The sequence below is a fragment of the Bidens hawaiensis genome, unplaced genomic scaffold (genome assembly GCF_021521415.1).
Source record: "Bidens hawaiensis isolate Kalapana, Puna unplaced genomic scaffold, B.hawaiensis_p1.1 tig00005482_1, whole genome shotgun sequence".
Lineage (NCBI taxonomy): Eukaryota > Viridiplantae > Streptophyta > Magnoliopsida > Asterales > Asteraceae > Bidens > Bidens hawaiensis.
The window spans coordinates 1,599,829-1,616,847 of record NW_027491351.1 but is presented as its reverse complement, the minus strand read 5'-3'; the positions used below and the strand labels follow the sequence as shown (position 1 = coordinate 1,616,847).

Here is a 17,019-nt window from a genome sequence, read left to right as displayed (position 1 = left end):
ATGTTCTATTGAAGTTTAGGTTTGGTATTTATCATTTTGTTATGTTCGTACAAATTGATGGCATTAGCGGGTTCGAGCTTGTACAGAAGACAAATGGGAGGAAATCAATTTAGTTTCCTTCACGAGGGCATTCAATAATACTTAGGCTATTCGAGGTTTGACTCAAACTAGGGCGAGACAGTGCTGGAGGTTTGTATCAAAAACTTGTTCGTTGTAACTATAGGCACATAAGATGAGTTACGCCATCAGCCTTCACATACGATCAAGGCGTTACTTCAGACGATTAAGGATCATTGCTCTGGGGCCAAAAAATTTCTAGGAAAAGTTGCATAGGGTATTCCCCAATCCTTAGGGTGATGTCTTTAGAGCTATGGGTCGAGAGGAAGATTCAACGCTTTATGAATGGTTACATAACTAAATTACCGATTTCCATGAGAGTTGAGGTAGGACCATACTAGTAGTTAGTTCACGGGGTCAAGATGAGGCGAGTGATTAAAATTGTTTTTGAGAATGGCCAAAGAGGGGTGTTAAAGAAGATATTTCTCAAAGAGTTTTGTTGTAGGGCTACGGTTCCATCCGTGCATAAGGTATTCCAATTCATCGCATTCTAGTGGAGGTTCGATGGTTTAAATTATGTTTTCCAATGTCCTTAAGAAAATGGAATTATCTTATGGAATGGTCTTATTATTGAGTTTGTCAGGGTCGGAAAAAGAAAAAAAATCAAGCAAAAATGGGAGTAAACAATTGGTCAGGGTAAGTATATCAACAGGAACTTTTTGCTAGGTCGCACAAACATGGTGTTGATTTACAAGAGGTTCTTAAAATTTCTCATATACACTAGGGTTAGAGGCCTTGCCACGAAACGCTAGAGAGGTTTTGAATTCAAATTATTTTCATAACAAGGTTTGGAAAAGATATCTTAAGCTTGCCAAAATAACTTGCATATTGGTAACTAAAACATCAAATTTTATGATGATCCATCTTCAATCGGGTAGTCTCTTCTACCAGTTATAGAACATATTATACGATTTCTACTAGTGTTGGACGAGTTACGAGATCTTCCAGCAATGGTGGAAACATAGGTTTGAGATTCATGGACTATGACCACACTATAGGATTCATCAGGATTCACATGCACCATAAATTATTATTAAGTGTGCACCCAAAATAATAATTCGGTTTACATGATCAGACCAATTCCTCCCACCATGCGTCAAGTTGTCCCTTAGTTTGGATTGCCGGGTACAAAGTGCTACTAATCATGAAAAGGTCAGCAAAAAGACTTTTTATTGATTGTACATGTATTAGGTCAGAGTTTTACCCAAAACTTTGGTTGGGAATAGATTATCCGAGTATTCACTCGAGTCGAACACACTAAGAGTTCAGCTATACAGATGGCAGAAGAATACATGTTCGGGAAGCAAACATTCCATCGAAGCAAACATTCCTTTAGGTCAGAATAGACTTTGAGTGTAAAACAAGATGTTTTCAGTTGCGCAGTCAATCTACTCTTCCAGCAGCATCGACTAATGAAATGAGCGTGCGGCTCAGGAATGAAAATTATGCCATCTCAATGCCGATGAATTTCTATAGAAAAATGTCTTCCAGGGTTTGCCTCAAAGAGGTGTGTCTCACCCGAGAATCAAGTTTGGAGTTTGGAGTGGAGTATGGCTAGCAGGTTTAGGATACTCAAGATGGTAGATAGATAAGAGACTCACTTCCGACATACCCAACTCTTGAAGAGGTTATACTCGTTTGGCGTTGCCCGTGCAAGGGCTTGAGATGAATCATCATTTTAGACGATGTCGTTTATATATTCAAGCCGGTATTTCCTCGGCTCCAATGATGTGAGAATGGGTGAAGGTTCCGATGTGACAACAAGAGTGGCGTGCTCCTTATCCGAATATAATGTTGTGGATGATGTCTACATACCCGTATGGCATTGTTGATTTAAGTGGTTATGTATTATACTACGTACCCCAAAGTACAGAATAAATGTGTATGAAAATGCATGATTAATATGCTTATCATAAATGAGAGTAGAAGCAAAGTGCGAAATCAATGCGGTGCGAATACTACGCGTACACATATGCAGTGCATGCATGAATGAAACGTATGTCTGGGTTTGTAAGTATTAAAACTGACACAAAGCTTTGAAAACGGTTATAGACTTGTTTTTGAAAACAAACCTAGTTCACTATAACCAATGGATCTGATAACAATCTGTCACACCCTCAATTTTCGACTAGCGGGGTTTTACCGTGAGGCGCGTGACATACCAGGATCTAGCCATGTGTCATAACGAACAACCAATTTATAATGGAAATTATTTAAATATTATTGCTCATCATAAATGAGGTAAGTACATTTACAATAAAGCTTTTACATTTGCGGAAACGAATAATTTATGAAAACAATTAAAAACCCAAAAGGCAAGTCAAGACGCCCAGACATAACATTTCATTGAAGACTCCCAGCATAATTCGATGCTTAGTGGGATCCATGCATCCAAGACTCATTTCAACTTCGCACGTGCACCTTAAACATCTGAGAAAGACATGCTAAAACGGGTCAACACAACGGTTGGTGAGTTCACAGGTTTGAGTTTGAAAACAAGTTTGTTAAACAAACCATTTAGTAAATAAACGTGTAAGTAGTAAAGCATGGATAATGTATGCATTAGTAATACCGCTAGTTAATTACGCTAGCAATCATGTTACATTAGTGTGAGTTCCATTGTGACCGAGGCTGACTTGTTAGTTTGTTTGCCACCCACGGAGTCTAATATAAGACTAGTGCATATTGCGTTCCTAGTAAATGAAACGCCCGGCGACTCCCTCAACCGAGAGCCCCGAGGGGGTTCGTCAAACCCAGTAGTACTACCTTTCATTACCGAGCCAATGTACAATTTTTAACGGTCCAATGTGCATGGGGGACTTCAGTTTAAGTGCACTATGTACCCATGAGGTATTAAAAAGTCTACAATTATCAAAAAGTTTGTATGTTGCATGCTTTCCCCCCAAAAAGGGTACGTAAAAAGTGGGGTAGTGAAACTCACCTCGAATGCGGTTCAAATTGAAAGTCAACTGCTTAAGTCAAAGTTGTTATAGTGCCTAAATCATACAAGCACTATAAGTATTTGCTAAGCGATTCCTAGAACCCTTAGTATACAAACAATTCCATTGTTTATTTAAAGTTTGACGAAAGTTTGACTTTTTGTTGACTTTGACCAAAGTCTGACTTTTTTGTTGAATTTGACCAAATTTTGACTTTTCATTTGACTTTTGACCAAAAGGTCCAAGTTGTTGACTTTTGACTAAAAGTCCAAGTCTCGATGACCGAAGACTAAAAATTGTGTTTTGTTTACCGTTGACCAAAATGTTGACCTTTGACCAAAATGTTGACCGACGGTCCAAAATGTTGACCGCGGCCCGTTGGTGACTTTTGAGTAATTTGTTAGACTTAGAATGATTACATGATGTTCCTAGTCACAATTTAACAAACAATCAAGTAATGTGCACTTAGCCACTTTTCATACAATTCTATGACTAAGTCTAACTTATACCACTTTTCAACACTTCAAAAGTAAGAGTAACCACTTAGTCAAATAGTTCTAAGTTAACTCATAAATTCAAAATCCAACTTACCACAATCATTCTATTACAAACTACAATTATTTTTACTAACAAATATGCTAATCATCCTTAACAAGTTTTCAATCATCAAAACTGATTTTTCCAGCCAACAAAAACTTGTAATTAAATTACCAAATAATTCACACATATTCTAACAAGTATTAGGTATAACATATATTTTTCTTATAATTTTCCAGTTCACACAAAATACAGAATATTCACACTCTACAACAACCTAATTTCAGTCCCTATTTTAACACAACAGTACACAAATATTTGCCAAAAAATATATATTTGTCCAATTGATGCAAGACCAATTGGATTAGATTCCTACTTCAATTTAAAACATTCCAGAAGTAGAACCATACCCATATATATTTTTAACATAAAGTTATACAATTTATAACACAGCTCAGAAAATTTATCTTTCAATCAGGATTGCAACCCAATTTTGTAAATTAATAAAAACTAGTCAAACAAAGTCCAAAAATTAAGATTCTTGACTTTTTGAAAACTAGATTCAAAGTAATTAATCATAGAATCAAACATCAATCAGAAACACCAAGATATCATCAAGTTATTCAATCTACAATCTAAATCACAGAATCTGTCAACAAGCAGATTCAAACCAAAAGTCACAAAATCATGATTTTTATATCTCTATGATCCTAAATCACCAAGGGACCATTTTATATGATCAAAACACATCTTTTTATTGTTCATACATATTTTATTACAAATATTTTAAGGGTTTTCATATCAAGAAATAAATAAAACAATTTTAACATGTAGATTGTCAAGTTTATCGTGTTTTGTTTTCTTATGATTTCATGTGCTTGGATACGTTCATCCCACAATCCCAAATCAAAGAAAATTAAATAAAACATATAAAAACATGCTTAATTTCTTGTTTCATCAATGAAGACTCCAAAACCTTGATTCAAGAATCATCAAAATCAATTGTATGTATGTCTAGGGAGGAGTTTTAAAGAAAGTGTTGTTTAGAGAGAAAAATGTGATGTGTGTGTGTGTAGTGTGGATTTCGGCCAAGGAAGGAGAAAAGGAAGAGAAAAGGTTTTCAAATCAAAGGTTGTGTAATCAAAATCTTATTAAAAACATATTAACTCTCATTTACAACAATTTAACTACTATTAATCAATAATAAACTTTAGATTAAGATTTTTATTTAATAACATGTATCAGGTAACATTTTTAATACAAGTTTACAAGGCACAACATAATCTAAAGTTCATGGTACATTTTACTAATTAACAGGTACATGTAATATAAGATGCATATAACAATCATTCTTGACCATTTATTACACATAACATACATATAGACATGTAGCATATGACATGTAGCATGTAACATATATTACCATTGTTCATAATGTAACATGTAAAAAGTAGTGTGTAATATATATCACATTAGTTTATGGTGTAACATGTTACAAGTAGTATGTAATATATATCACACTAGTTTATATAACACGTAACATGTAGCACTTAACATTTTGCCTACCATATGTATCATAACATTTGTAACAAGTTATCATATTTCATATAATATGTATCATAACCTTTATAACAAGTTTATTATTTTAATTAATAGCACTTGTTATTATTGTTAGACCGCCAACGACTCAGACAAACTCTTTTGTGTGATTATGTGACATGTGACATGCGACATGGATGCTAGTTTTCTAACGGAGTTAACAAAATTAACCGAGTTTAGTTAACGGGGTTAACCTACAAATGCCAGGTGTCACATTTATGATTGATATAACATAATTAAAACGTCGGTGATGTCGTAAATGGAAAGATTAACAAAACCTATGATTTGATTTCCAAGTTAATGACGAGAATTACGGCTCAAGACACTAAACGGGCCACGGGTTGGTATACGGATCACGAATACGGGCACATGGGTTGCTGGGTGTTTGATATAATATAATAATAGTTTTCACATATTTTCAAAAAGGTCCTCCAACTATCAAGGTGCATACATACTATGGCAAAAGTAAGGTTTTAGGTTAAAAAGGTATACTTTTGATAGTTATATATATATATATATATATATATATATAAAGGAAAACATAAAAATTCTACGTGTCACGATGTGGTCGCTCCCCCTTTTTTGGAGTCATCAGATTTGCTTGATTTTTAAATGGGGGCTTCTCATGCATTTAACCCCGATTCACGGGTATGGGTCTTACCAAACCCAGATATTCCTTAAATGAGGTATAAAATCTCATTAAATTATTGATGTGAAAATCCTATAAAATAGGATATACTAAAAATTATCATATGATTTTTTTTAAAATATTATTTATAATTAAGAAACAATTTTATAGTAAAAAAAATAAGCGGGTCTTGGGTCTTACCAATCCCAGATAACTTTTAAACCAGGTTATAACATCTTAGTTATTTGTTAAACCTTTTTATCATCGAACTCTAAGTATATTATAAATTTCATTACAATAAATAAAATTAAACCCAAAAAAGTATATAAATATTAAAAACAAGTAATGTAAAACAGCCCCCGTAATACGGGGGATAAAAACTACTATATATATATAAGGTTATGCTAAAAAGAAGTAGTTTCCTAGGAAGACTAGGAATAGATCATATCCATTGTATCATGTTAATCAATTGTTGAGATTTAAAATTACTAAAAACCGACATAGTTTTCTAGAATTATTCTTTAATCATAATATGTAATGCCAGATGTCAAAAATCTATTGGTTCTTACCATTCCTAGAAAACTCTTTATTTTTATTTGAACCTTTCTATATATATATATATATATATTATAAATAATATAATAATAATTAACCTTCTCAATAAACGTGATATTATTATTAAATAAGATAACCCGAACATAAAAGCGGGTCGGGTAAAGGTTAATATAATATTAATATAAATAAATAATTAATTAAAACCAAGTTGTTACAACGGGTATGGGAGATGTTGATTTTATAGCTTCAGCCGGTACTTTTTGGACTTTGAAAGACATGAGGGTTATTCCAAGTGTGAAGAAACGTTTTATTTCAGTCGGGCAGTTGGATGACCAGAGTTACGATGTTAAGTTCGGGAATGGGCTGTGGAAAGTAGTCAAAGGGAATCTTGTGGTTGCTCGTGGAAAAAAAATGGGTTCTTTGTATATGGTCGATATGTCATCGAAATGAGTGGATCTAGTTTTGGTGAAAGACAAGGTCCGGTTCACAGAATCTCGTAGGCAGAAAAAGGCTCGTTTTGTAAGTAACAAACCCATAGCCAAAGTGAAGATTCATGATGAACAAGCTAGGAAGGTTAAATCAATCAGAGGACATTGTGACAGTGGGAGCACTGTCGTGTTTCAGTTACAGTTTTAGGTCGACAGTGGATTAGGAATACCAGTATTCCAACTGTAAAAGACTCTCCAGTTGATTACTTGTTGAATATGGTGAGTGTTTGTTCTCAGGATATCTTGGGATCTAGCAGTTCATTACAATGGGAGCTGGTAAGGACAAAGAACGGGTCATGGGCAGTTTCAATTGTGACTAACGTGTTGGAGCTCCGGGGAGCTTCAACGGGCCTTCAGGTTAACTGATGAGAAGACGGTGGCAACTAGAAGATGTTTAATGTTCAGATTACATAAGTACAATCAGAAGTGCAGACGAAAGTACTCATGGCCTCCGAGTGGGAGATTGTTGGGTTCGAGGGCAGACGGGTGTAGGGTGGCCAGATCGAATCCCGGCCCAGTTTGGATTTCTTGTTCAATAATTTACAAACCCTAGTTCGATTTCTATTTAAACAACGCTATGTACAAGTAATTATTTGTCACTCAATAAAGAATACCTAGTTGTCACCGTGAACGTAGGTCAACTTAGACCAAACCACGTTAAATCCCGGTGTTCGTTAATTGTTTTCGTGTTAGTGTCTGGTCGGTGTGTGTGTTTAATCCTAACAGTTTCTTACATCCACAATTTTGAAAATTAAATCATTCAAATCATTATAATAAATTCTCTCTTTAACAAACACTTATAATCAAAATGTTGGATAGAGAAAAAAGTTGGATTCTTTACAGTTTAGCCATAAATTGACGCTAAAAATACATACAGCATAGCACCCAACTAAAGTAAACATGTATTATGGTTATTTTGATTAACAATCAAAATCCAAATTAAATCTGAATAAACTAACCATTGAACTCAAATCAATTAAAAACCAAGAACAATCATGGCATGAACGGAAGACATAAGTTACAACCCCGGGGCCTATGGTACGACTTCCAAGGAGAACATGAAACATCCGATAAACATGAAATTGAACCCCTAATTTACTTTAACAACAAAATCCAAAGTCACTCAATCATCTTCAAGCTATAATCTTGAAACCCTAGCGCCATCATCAAACCCTCATATGTTATTGATTATCCTCGATCAATACTAGCAAATTGGCTGAGGACATCATGGGTTATGTGACACAATTGACGTCAAAAGGTGCAAATGAAACCCTAGCGCCATCATCAAACCCTCATATGTTATTGATTATCCTTGATCAATACTAGCAAATTGGCTGAGCACATCATGGGTTATGTGACACAATTGACGTCAAAAGGTGCAAACCATAACTATAATCGAAGAAATAGACACATAAGATTGTGAAGAAAACATACCGGCAGATATATAGAGAAATAGAAGTTAGCTTGCAGTATTGTTGATTTTGAAAGCATGTGATTCTTTCGAATAATGCATTGTTTCTTTGAATGGATTTTGTTGTGCTATGTGAAATTTAGCAAGCCAATTACTCAATTTGATAACACAAATAAAAGGAAATTTGACATAGATTACAAATAGAGTCATAGATGACGGAAATGCTAATGTTGCGTTACAAACCTTTTGTCGCAATTGATCCTCCCATCCAAACTTTGAGTTATGTTATCACCCGCAAACCTCAGTGCCTCCATCACCGTTGTCAATTACAACGACATTGAATTATAGTCTCCCGATCTCTCTATTTTGCTTTCTCTTTCGCTTCGTATATCAATATCATAAAGCAGGAAGCTAAGTGGGAAGGTAGACTTTACACACGTGTAAATAGGGAACACATGGGAAAAACCACCAAAATATGCATTGGACAGTTGTACCAAAGGCTTTGAAAATCGTATATCTGATACAATGTATAGAAGACACAAACCCAATTTTCTTTTAAATACTAACTAATGTTGATGTTAATATGTTGATTTTTGGAGTCAATGTGCTTACACAACTATCAATATTGTAAATTTTAATTTTTAGGAGGCTATGTATTTAAAAACATGTACTTGTGTGTTTTTATTGCTTTTTTTCTGAACAAATCTCATACGACTATGTATTTGGAAACACAAAATCGTGTGATTTATTGGATTTTTGGAATGTAATCTTAATTAGCTATGGATTGGAAAGACATAGTTGTATTCTTTTATTTTGACGAAAACCTAAATTCTACCATAAATTCCACATGATTATGGTTGGAGATTCTTGTTATGTATTTCAACCCTTCTCATGTCTTCTAAGATGTACAACCCTTCTCATGTCTTCTAAGATGTTAGCAAGATTCGTAAGTTAGGTTATCGAGTGCCTAAGCTAGCTACACATAAATCAAAATGTGTTTGTATCTTGTGCCTTGGGAACACTTATTAATGTAACCCATAGTCGCCCATTGCGTTTTGTGTGTGTGTGTTTTTTCTGGTAGAATCTTTGACAATGTTACCTTATTAGTCAAGAATCTTATGAAAATTTTAAACTTATGTTAGTTTGCCTCAAAGATATTCTGACTTTTTGTTATTTAATAATGTTGAATTTTAATAATCCTTATTGGATGGTATTGACCAATAATAATCCCTATTCATTTTATCATCACTGGCGGTCCCAAATTCAAAAAAGTTGGCCCCCAATAGTCCCCCGTTAAAAAGACTTAACGGCTTTATTCTTTTTTCCGAATTTCAGTCTAACTTTTTAGGGTTATTAATCGGAAGGAAGATACGAGTCGAATGATATAAAACTTAGCTCCAAACAATGATCTAAACGACTTGGTTTTGGTTAATTGTAAGTTCAAACACCCGAATCGAAGCATTGCTTCGTCATTTTGAAGCACTGTTTCAAACTAAATTTTACACCAATCGACTCGTATCCTCCTAACAATCAAAAGCCCTAAAACATTGGTTTGAAATTCAGAAAAAACTATAACGCCGTTAAGTCATATTTAACGGGGGGGCCATTGAATTTGGGACTGCTAGTGACGATAAGTGAATAGGGATTATTATTAGCCAATACCATTTAATAGGGATTATTAAAATCCAATATTCCATTTAATAATATTGGATTAATTTCAGTTGAATATCCTTCAAAATTGGTTTACGAAAACATGGGTATTGCAACCAACCACCTCCAAGCGCTAAATTCTAACACAAAGTCAAATCAAACTACACACTTAATTACAATCAAACCTAAATCACACTTACAAATCAAGAAACATCGACAACCACACTTGTTCTATAACACATACACAACCACTTAAAACTGTAAAAAACCCTAGATTCGAACACATTAAAACCATATCGCACACTTATAAATCAAGATAAATCACACATAAAATTCAAGTGTGCGTGCACACACAAACACACACGTTTTCTAGCGCATACACGTAACCCATTGAAAACCGTATGAAACGCTAGATTCAAACATATATTAATACCAAATCACACACTTTCCTAAAATCACACACATATAAACACACATAAACATAAACATCCACAACCACACACATTCCCAAATTCCCAAGCACATATACACAACTCATTGAAAACCAAAGCTATATTTACCAATCTGAAACCACACTGAGACCGGTTGCCTGTGAAAACACGTACGCACAATAAATACTCTTGATAAAACCAAAGAACACACTGTATATATAAAAATTAGGTAAACAAATTAAAATCGTAGAGAATCATATAAGCTATCACAAATTAACCGAGGTTCTTTAAAACATAAAGAAAAAAATAACATTAAAAAATATAAATGTCCCAAACCAGATGAATATATTTGATATTATATTGTTTACTAAATAAATACCAAATTAAAAAAAAAATTACTCCAATTATCAAATTAACACACCAAAAAAAAATAAATAATAAAATAAAAATATCTTTAGCATTAAATATTTTTTATATTAAGTCAAACCCTTACTCTATATAACAAGAACCTCAACACACAAAGCAACCCACCTGTGCTAAAGCATCACTGCAGCTTATTACTCAATAACCCACTTCTTCTTTCTCCAAATTCTTCAGCTTTTCAACTCCAATGGCTTCTCCCAACGCGTATGCTCTTAAACCCATCTTCAAGATTCATGCTTTCTTTCAATTTTGCGTTTTTTATGGGGTTTGCTACAAAACCCTAATTTCTTGTTTGGTATCGAATCGATATGTTGTTAAAATTTGTTGATGTTTTATAGCTACATTTGGCGATTTGTATTTTGACCCTTTTCTTTTTTACTGTTTTACTTTCAGTAAATGTTTGAATTTATCCCATTTTTTTAGTAAATTTGATCCATAGCGTTGATTTTCTTGATGATGATTTAGGCCTTTAGGGTTTTAAAATTGTTTTCAAGATTATGAATTTATCTGTAAAAAGTTCATGTTTGTGTGTATGTGTGTGTGTATTTGTTATAAATTATAAAGTGTGGAAGATTTTTTTAATTTTTTATAAATGGAAGTTGTGTCCTGTGAATGTTTGTCCTTTTTAGCTTGAAAGAACTTTTTTTGGTCAAGTTTGAATGACTAGGTTCTCTTCACTCAGTTGTACAGTCTCAAAGTCTTTCATTTTTAAAAATTAAACTCAAAATAACATTTAAAAATTGGGGCTTTTATCATACTTTTGTGATTTGTCTGATCCTTAATTGGTGTGGTGGAATTAACATGAATATACTAGTTAGGGTTTATTTTAGTCATCTTTTTCATAATCAATAGAGATGATTTGATAAAGGTTTTCTTTATAATTATGCTCATTGTACTCGTAGTTTTCATTTTTCGATGGGGTATCGGTGGACCTATTGTATGTTCTTTTTAAAAAGATTTGAATTTACGAGGGTTGTAAAGTCCACTTATACCGTTGAGATCGGAGAAGAAAAGTGGTTACATGATCCTGTTATTTTTTTAAATCTCAGTTCAAAGCTTAATTTTTTATAGTATACAGCTGGATAGTGTTAGAAATCTTAGCTGTGTTGTGAGATGTTTCATATTTTATTCATTGTGAATTTAAATTGGATTTAATGCAGTTTTCTCAATTTGTTTGTTTGCCAACTATTATGTATACTTTTGCATCTTGAAGATAGTTGTTTGCTTAGATGTTTGCTTTTCTTTCATCGTGACTGTTAAACGTTTTCTCTAGCTGTATGCAATCAGTTTAAATGTTGTTTGTTCCTTTATTTTGTCCAATCTTGTCATTCTTGTAGGACTTCATAGTTGTTGTCTAAATTTGTCTTTATATTATGAATCTGTATGTTAGATGAAATCTTGAGGTGACATATTTTTCATGCTCTTTCATGCGATACTGAAAAGATTATTAAATAATTTTTTGAAATTTTGTTTTGCTTTTTGTTTTGTAAATTCTTTAAAGAACTCCTGTTCTCATAGTGTTTTTTATCTTCATTGCGACTTAGTAGACTCATCCCTCGGTATCTCGCTTGTCTAATCATTTGAGCTCAAAAGCAATAATTATTCTTTTTTTTATGATTTTATATATTTGTTTTTATTCTTTGTATTTATGTGTGCATGATAAGGGTTTTATAATGTAATTGTTTTAAACATAATAAGTGAATGGGTTGTGATTTTCAGATCTAACATGGACTGGGCCGACCAAGCTCCTATCGCCGTGGCCCCGTTGAACTCGGTCCCATACACGGGTCCGCCTTTTGATTCTGCAGAACAGAATCAACCATTGAATCATCCAACAATGGTTTTTCTGGATGAATCCACAACCATGGATAATGTAAACCAGATACTATCCGTCGGTGGAAAAGGATTAGTGGTTGAAGGCGCCGCCGCTAGTGATCTACTCAAACCACTTATTGGGGCGTATGATGTCTACGATAATAATGACGGATTCTTCTTCCGTGTTGCTTTACCGGGTGTTGAAAAAAATGAGAGTTAGTACCTTTACTTGACTTGAACACGACCCATATTTATCTTCGTGTGAAAAACATCAACCCTAACCCGTGCACAGTTAAAGTCGTGTAACCCAAACGAGGCCTGTTTGATGACCCATTTATCTAAACGTGTTAATCGGGTTGGTGGGTTATAAAAAATAGGTTAGATAGGTCATAAATGGGTTAGTGGGTTGACCTGTTTATCTAAATGGGAAAAACAAGTCAACCCGAACATGACCCTTTTAATTAAACAGGTCACAACCCGAACACGGATCGTTTTAACCATTTAAAAACATGTCAAGCGGGTTAACGGTTAATGATGAAGTCGTAAACGTTTTAATCGAGTTGATGGGCTGTAAATTTAAAGGGGTGAGATGCAGGTCAACCCAAACACGATCCGTTTTTAATTAAACATATCAACCGAACTCAACCCATTTAATTCAACATGTCCACCCAAACACGGCCCTTTTTCAAACGGGATAGAGATACCAACTAGAAAATCGGGCCGTGACAAAAATGGCCACCTCTAGACTTAGGCGGTTTGAATCAAGTTTTTTTTTTTAAGTATTGTGTTTGTATTAAAATTTCAAAAATGATAAAGATGGTTTATAAATATTATATATACACATAACTGCATATTCCATAGATGACAAAACATCAAATCATAAAGTCAGTTACAAGTTTCAAACCAGCTGACTTGTTTTGGTCTGTTTCAATGATTTATAAACACCCTAATTAATTTGTTTCTATTTTTGCAGAGTTTAAGTGTGCTGTTCTAGAAGATGGAACGGTCGAAATTGAAGGAGCATCAGGCACTGGTGGGAAGACGGTTCACTCCCACAATATGGTGTTCGAGATGCACACCCAGAACCTATGTCCACCAGGAGACTTGACGGTTTCCTTCAAGTTGCCTGGCCATGTGGACCCGGCAACGTTGGAGCAGGTGTTGGACAACGGGGTTCTTGAAGGCGCCGTGAAGAAGAAGTCGGCTTGATGATGTAGTTGTGTGGGTTGTAGGTGTAGAAGTGTTTGTTGTGTTATAGGCATGTTTTGTTTGTTCATGGATTTTGAATTTTAATTTAAGTTGATTTGAGGTTTTTCTTTGCCTCCTGATTGAAAGATATACAAGAGTTTTAAAATTGGAAGTGTGTGATTTTGTGTTTAAATTCGGCTGATTTTGCGTTTAGATTTTTGAGAACCAATCGATTTTTAGTTTTTATGTTTTTCAGTATTTTCGGTTTTTCGTTTGTTACTTTTGGTTAAACGGTTGCTTGATTTTTGGTTTAGTTATTCATGCTTTCAACAAAAATGCTCGATTGGTTTATTATCTTACTTTTTGAAGTAATAGTTAACTAGTACTACAACACGCGTTTTGCAACACGTTAAAATATGAAATAACAAAATTTGATAAAACAAAAAAAGGAAAACTATTGTGGAAAAGAATAATCAAATCGTAATGGTAAAAACCCACGTAAACAAGGAAATACAAATAACTTATATGATTTTTTTGCATATGCTTGTTTAGAACGAAACTTATATCGAAACGTAAATAAGTGTGTTGCAATAACATATTTAGAATTTAATAATATCATAATTTAGAAGTATGGACAAACAAAAAAGAGAAACCATATGAGTATAACATATGCCAGGTTGTACAATAAGAACTAAAAAGTTGTAAAAGTCTAGGTTTAAGAAAATTAGTTTAACCAAAGTGGAGAGAGATAAGTAGAAACTCTATAAAATAATACACTTGAGACCACCAAAATTTATTAATTAAAAGAGTTATTAATTAATCGATAAATTAATAATTATTAATTTATATATTAATTAATATTTTATTAATTTATAGTAGAATACTTAGTTTACAAACACCTTTCAAGCTTCCACTTAATTATTGATCAAAGAGTTGGGTTATTGCAATGCAATGGATGTCAAAGATGTTCTGACTCACCCAGAAGAAAATGTAGTTGCACAGTTGTTGACTGATGAAGAAATTATTGAAAGCGTTATTGGAATTAATAAAGATGATATCGATGAAGAAGATGATGAAAGTTCTACAATGGAGCCCCCTTCGCAAAACGAATCTATTAAAGCGACAATCACATTGAGAAATTTCTTGTTGAGCTATGGGAAAACAACACCAGAAGTTCTTATCATGCTAAGGAAAATTAGAGACGAGATTCAAGGAGAAATTGATTTCAATAAAAAGCAAAAGACAATTGAGTCATTTTTCAAGAAACTTTCATAAATCATTCATGTAATATGCTATATATAAGGAATTATTAATTTATATTTTATATGGGGTCTACAGAAATTATCAAAAATGTATTATCTTATAATTTTAGCGAATTATTAATTTAGCACCCTATCCCCGAGTCGGGACCGGCAAAAAATATTATCTTAGAGAGTTCATTAAATAATCGAATATTAATTTATCGAGTTTCTACTGTATATGGTAAAATATTTAAGACTCTTAATATAAGTGTTAAAAAAACCTACTAAAGATGCTTGTATATTTTGTTGTTTTTTTATGGAACCACTTTTACTTTATAATTTATAATATATACTAGTTTTTTTACCCGGTGAGTTGCGCCGGGGCAGCTGGCAAAACTCGAGCATTACGACAATGAGTCGACACAAATTCAGTCAGTATTGACTGCGTTCGTTACGACATAGACACCACTGATTATATTTCAGTGTTAAAACCTAAAAAAATAATTCGTTAAATGAACATATAAAAACATTAACATATAAGAAAACAATATATTTAAAACAATGTTTATTTGGTTGGCAAACCCGGGCACTGGTAAAACCCAAGCGTTGCCAGTACCAAGCATTGAGGCGGTAACTTGACACGAATTCAGCATGTTTTGATTACGTACATTATGGTACCGGAACTCAAAAATGAAAAAAACATATAAAAGTGAGGTGGACCGACCTTTTTTTTGGGGGGGGGGGGTCGGTTGGTAAACTTGCACATTGGTAAAACTCGAGCTTTGTCAGTCTTGGGTTTTAAATAAGGCCGCAAGTCTTCACGTACTAAGTAGGTTTCCTTCAGGTTTAAATAATTGACGTTTGATTGGTTTCCATTACGTTTATTATAGTAACCGAACTAAAAACACAAAACAAAATTCATCAATCAATACGGTGCCGCCAAGTACGGCACCAAACTTCTTTACTTAAACCAACTTTACTCAACTTGGATGCCACGAGATTGTCTTTTTGAGGTCTTGTATGGCACCCTTGGTTGCTTAGAAGCCAAATGTCACTTGTCCCGCCTCGCTTGTAATAAGGGTCAATAGTTTCATCATATGTGCAAGAACATCATCACGACACCTACACTTTTATAAATTACTATGGTTGTCCTGGATGAGCAGGATTGGCCAATAAACCCAAATGTCAAGCACAAAACAAACACCTATGATCAACAAACACTTTGCATGTCACATTCTCTTACCCAAAAACCATACATATCATCTTCGTGCATTAGCTACATATCCCATGCAGCACATTGAATATATGCTTCACTTTGGTATTCGCTAATGAGACACTCATAAAAGGTTGATCTCAACACGCAACGACCATTCATTCCTACCGTTTTCGTGGATTTATGGCTCCATCGACTTATCAAATTTCCCAAGGCTCTAGCAAACCTAATTGTTCTTCCCTGGCGTTAACCTAACCATTAAGCACAATCACTTTATGCCACATAGCAGTACTCTTTCTAGCAATCGATTACTAGTTCTAAATCAACATTTCCCATGATCGATTCAAGTTGTTATCATACTTGCGATGCTTATAGCCAATTTAAGAATTCGGTTCTTATGGAAATTAGCTATCAGACTTGCACCACTAAGGTGCTGTTTGTTTTTCATCAAAAGCACTTCTCCACCACTTTTGTCTGCGCCGTGCAGACCACGCGCAGACGTTGGGCTCTGCAGTGTGTTTGTTTTTTCGAAGACGTTTCATTAAAAAACGTCGGCGCGTCCTCCCCTCCTAGAAGTGTTAGCCCCTGTTACTTCTCACCTCTCCTCCTCCTCTTCTTCTTTTTTTCATATCAACAACACAAAACACACACCACAGATTCCACCCTCCTCCACCCCAACCCTAGCTCCACCTCCTCCATCGCCGGCGACCTTCCTCCTCCACCTTTAATCTCCTCTCCCCTCCTCTATCCAACCCAGCCCACCTCCACCACCTCCGATACCTCC

General features: G+C 34.3%; 1 protein-coding gene across 2 annotated transcripts in view; it reads left to right on the top strand.

Annotated features, from left to right (window-relative positions):
• Nucleotides 1-13,929, top strand: part of LOC143629939 (alpha-crystallin domain-containing protein 22.3-like) — a 58,420-nt gene extending 44,491 nt beyond the window's left edge. The window contains exons 1-3 of one of the 2 annotated variants that reach the window (XM_077099081.1): nt 10,876-10,982; nt 12,498-12,808; nt 13,567-13,929. In XM_077099081.1, coding sequence (XP_076955196.1) covers nt 10,966-10,982; nt 12,498-12,808; nt 13,567-13,802 — 564 coding nt within the window. In that variant the 5' untranslated portion in view covers nt 10,876-10,965 and the 3' untranslated portion in view covers nt 13,803-13,929. Of the gene's footprint in view, nt 1-10,875; nt 10,983-12,497; nt 12,809-13,566 lie in introns of those variants that run through there. The other variant, XM_077099082.1, reaches the window with a different exon arrangement.
• The last annotated feature ends 3,090 nt before the right edge of the window (nt 13,930-17,019 follow it).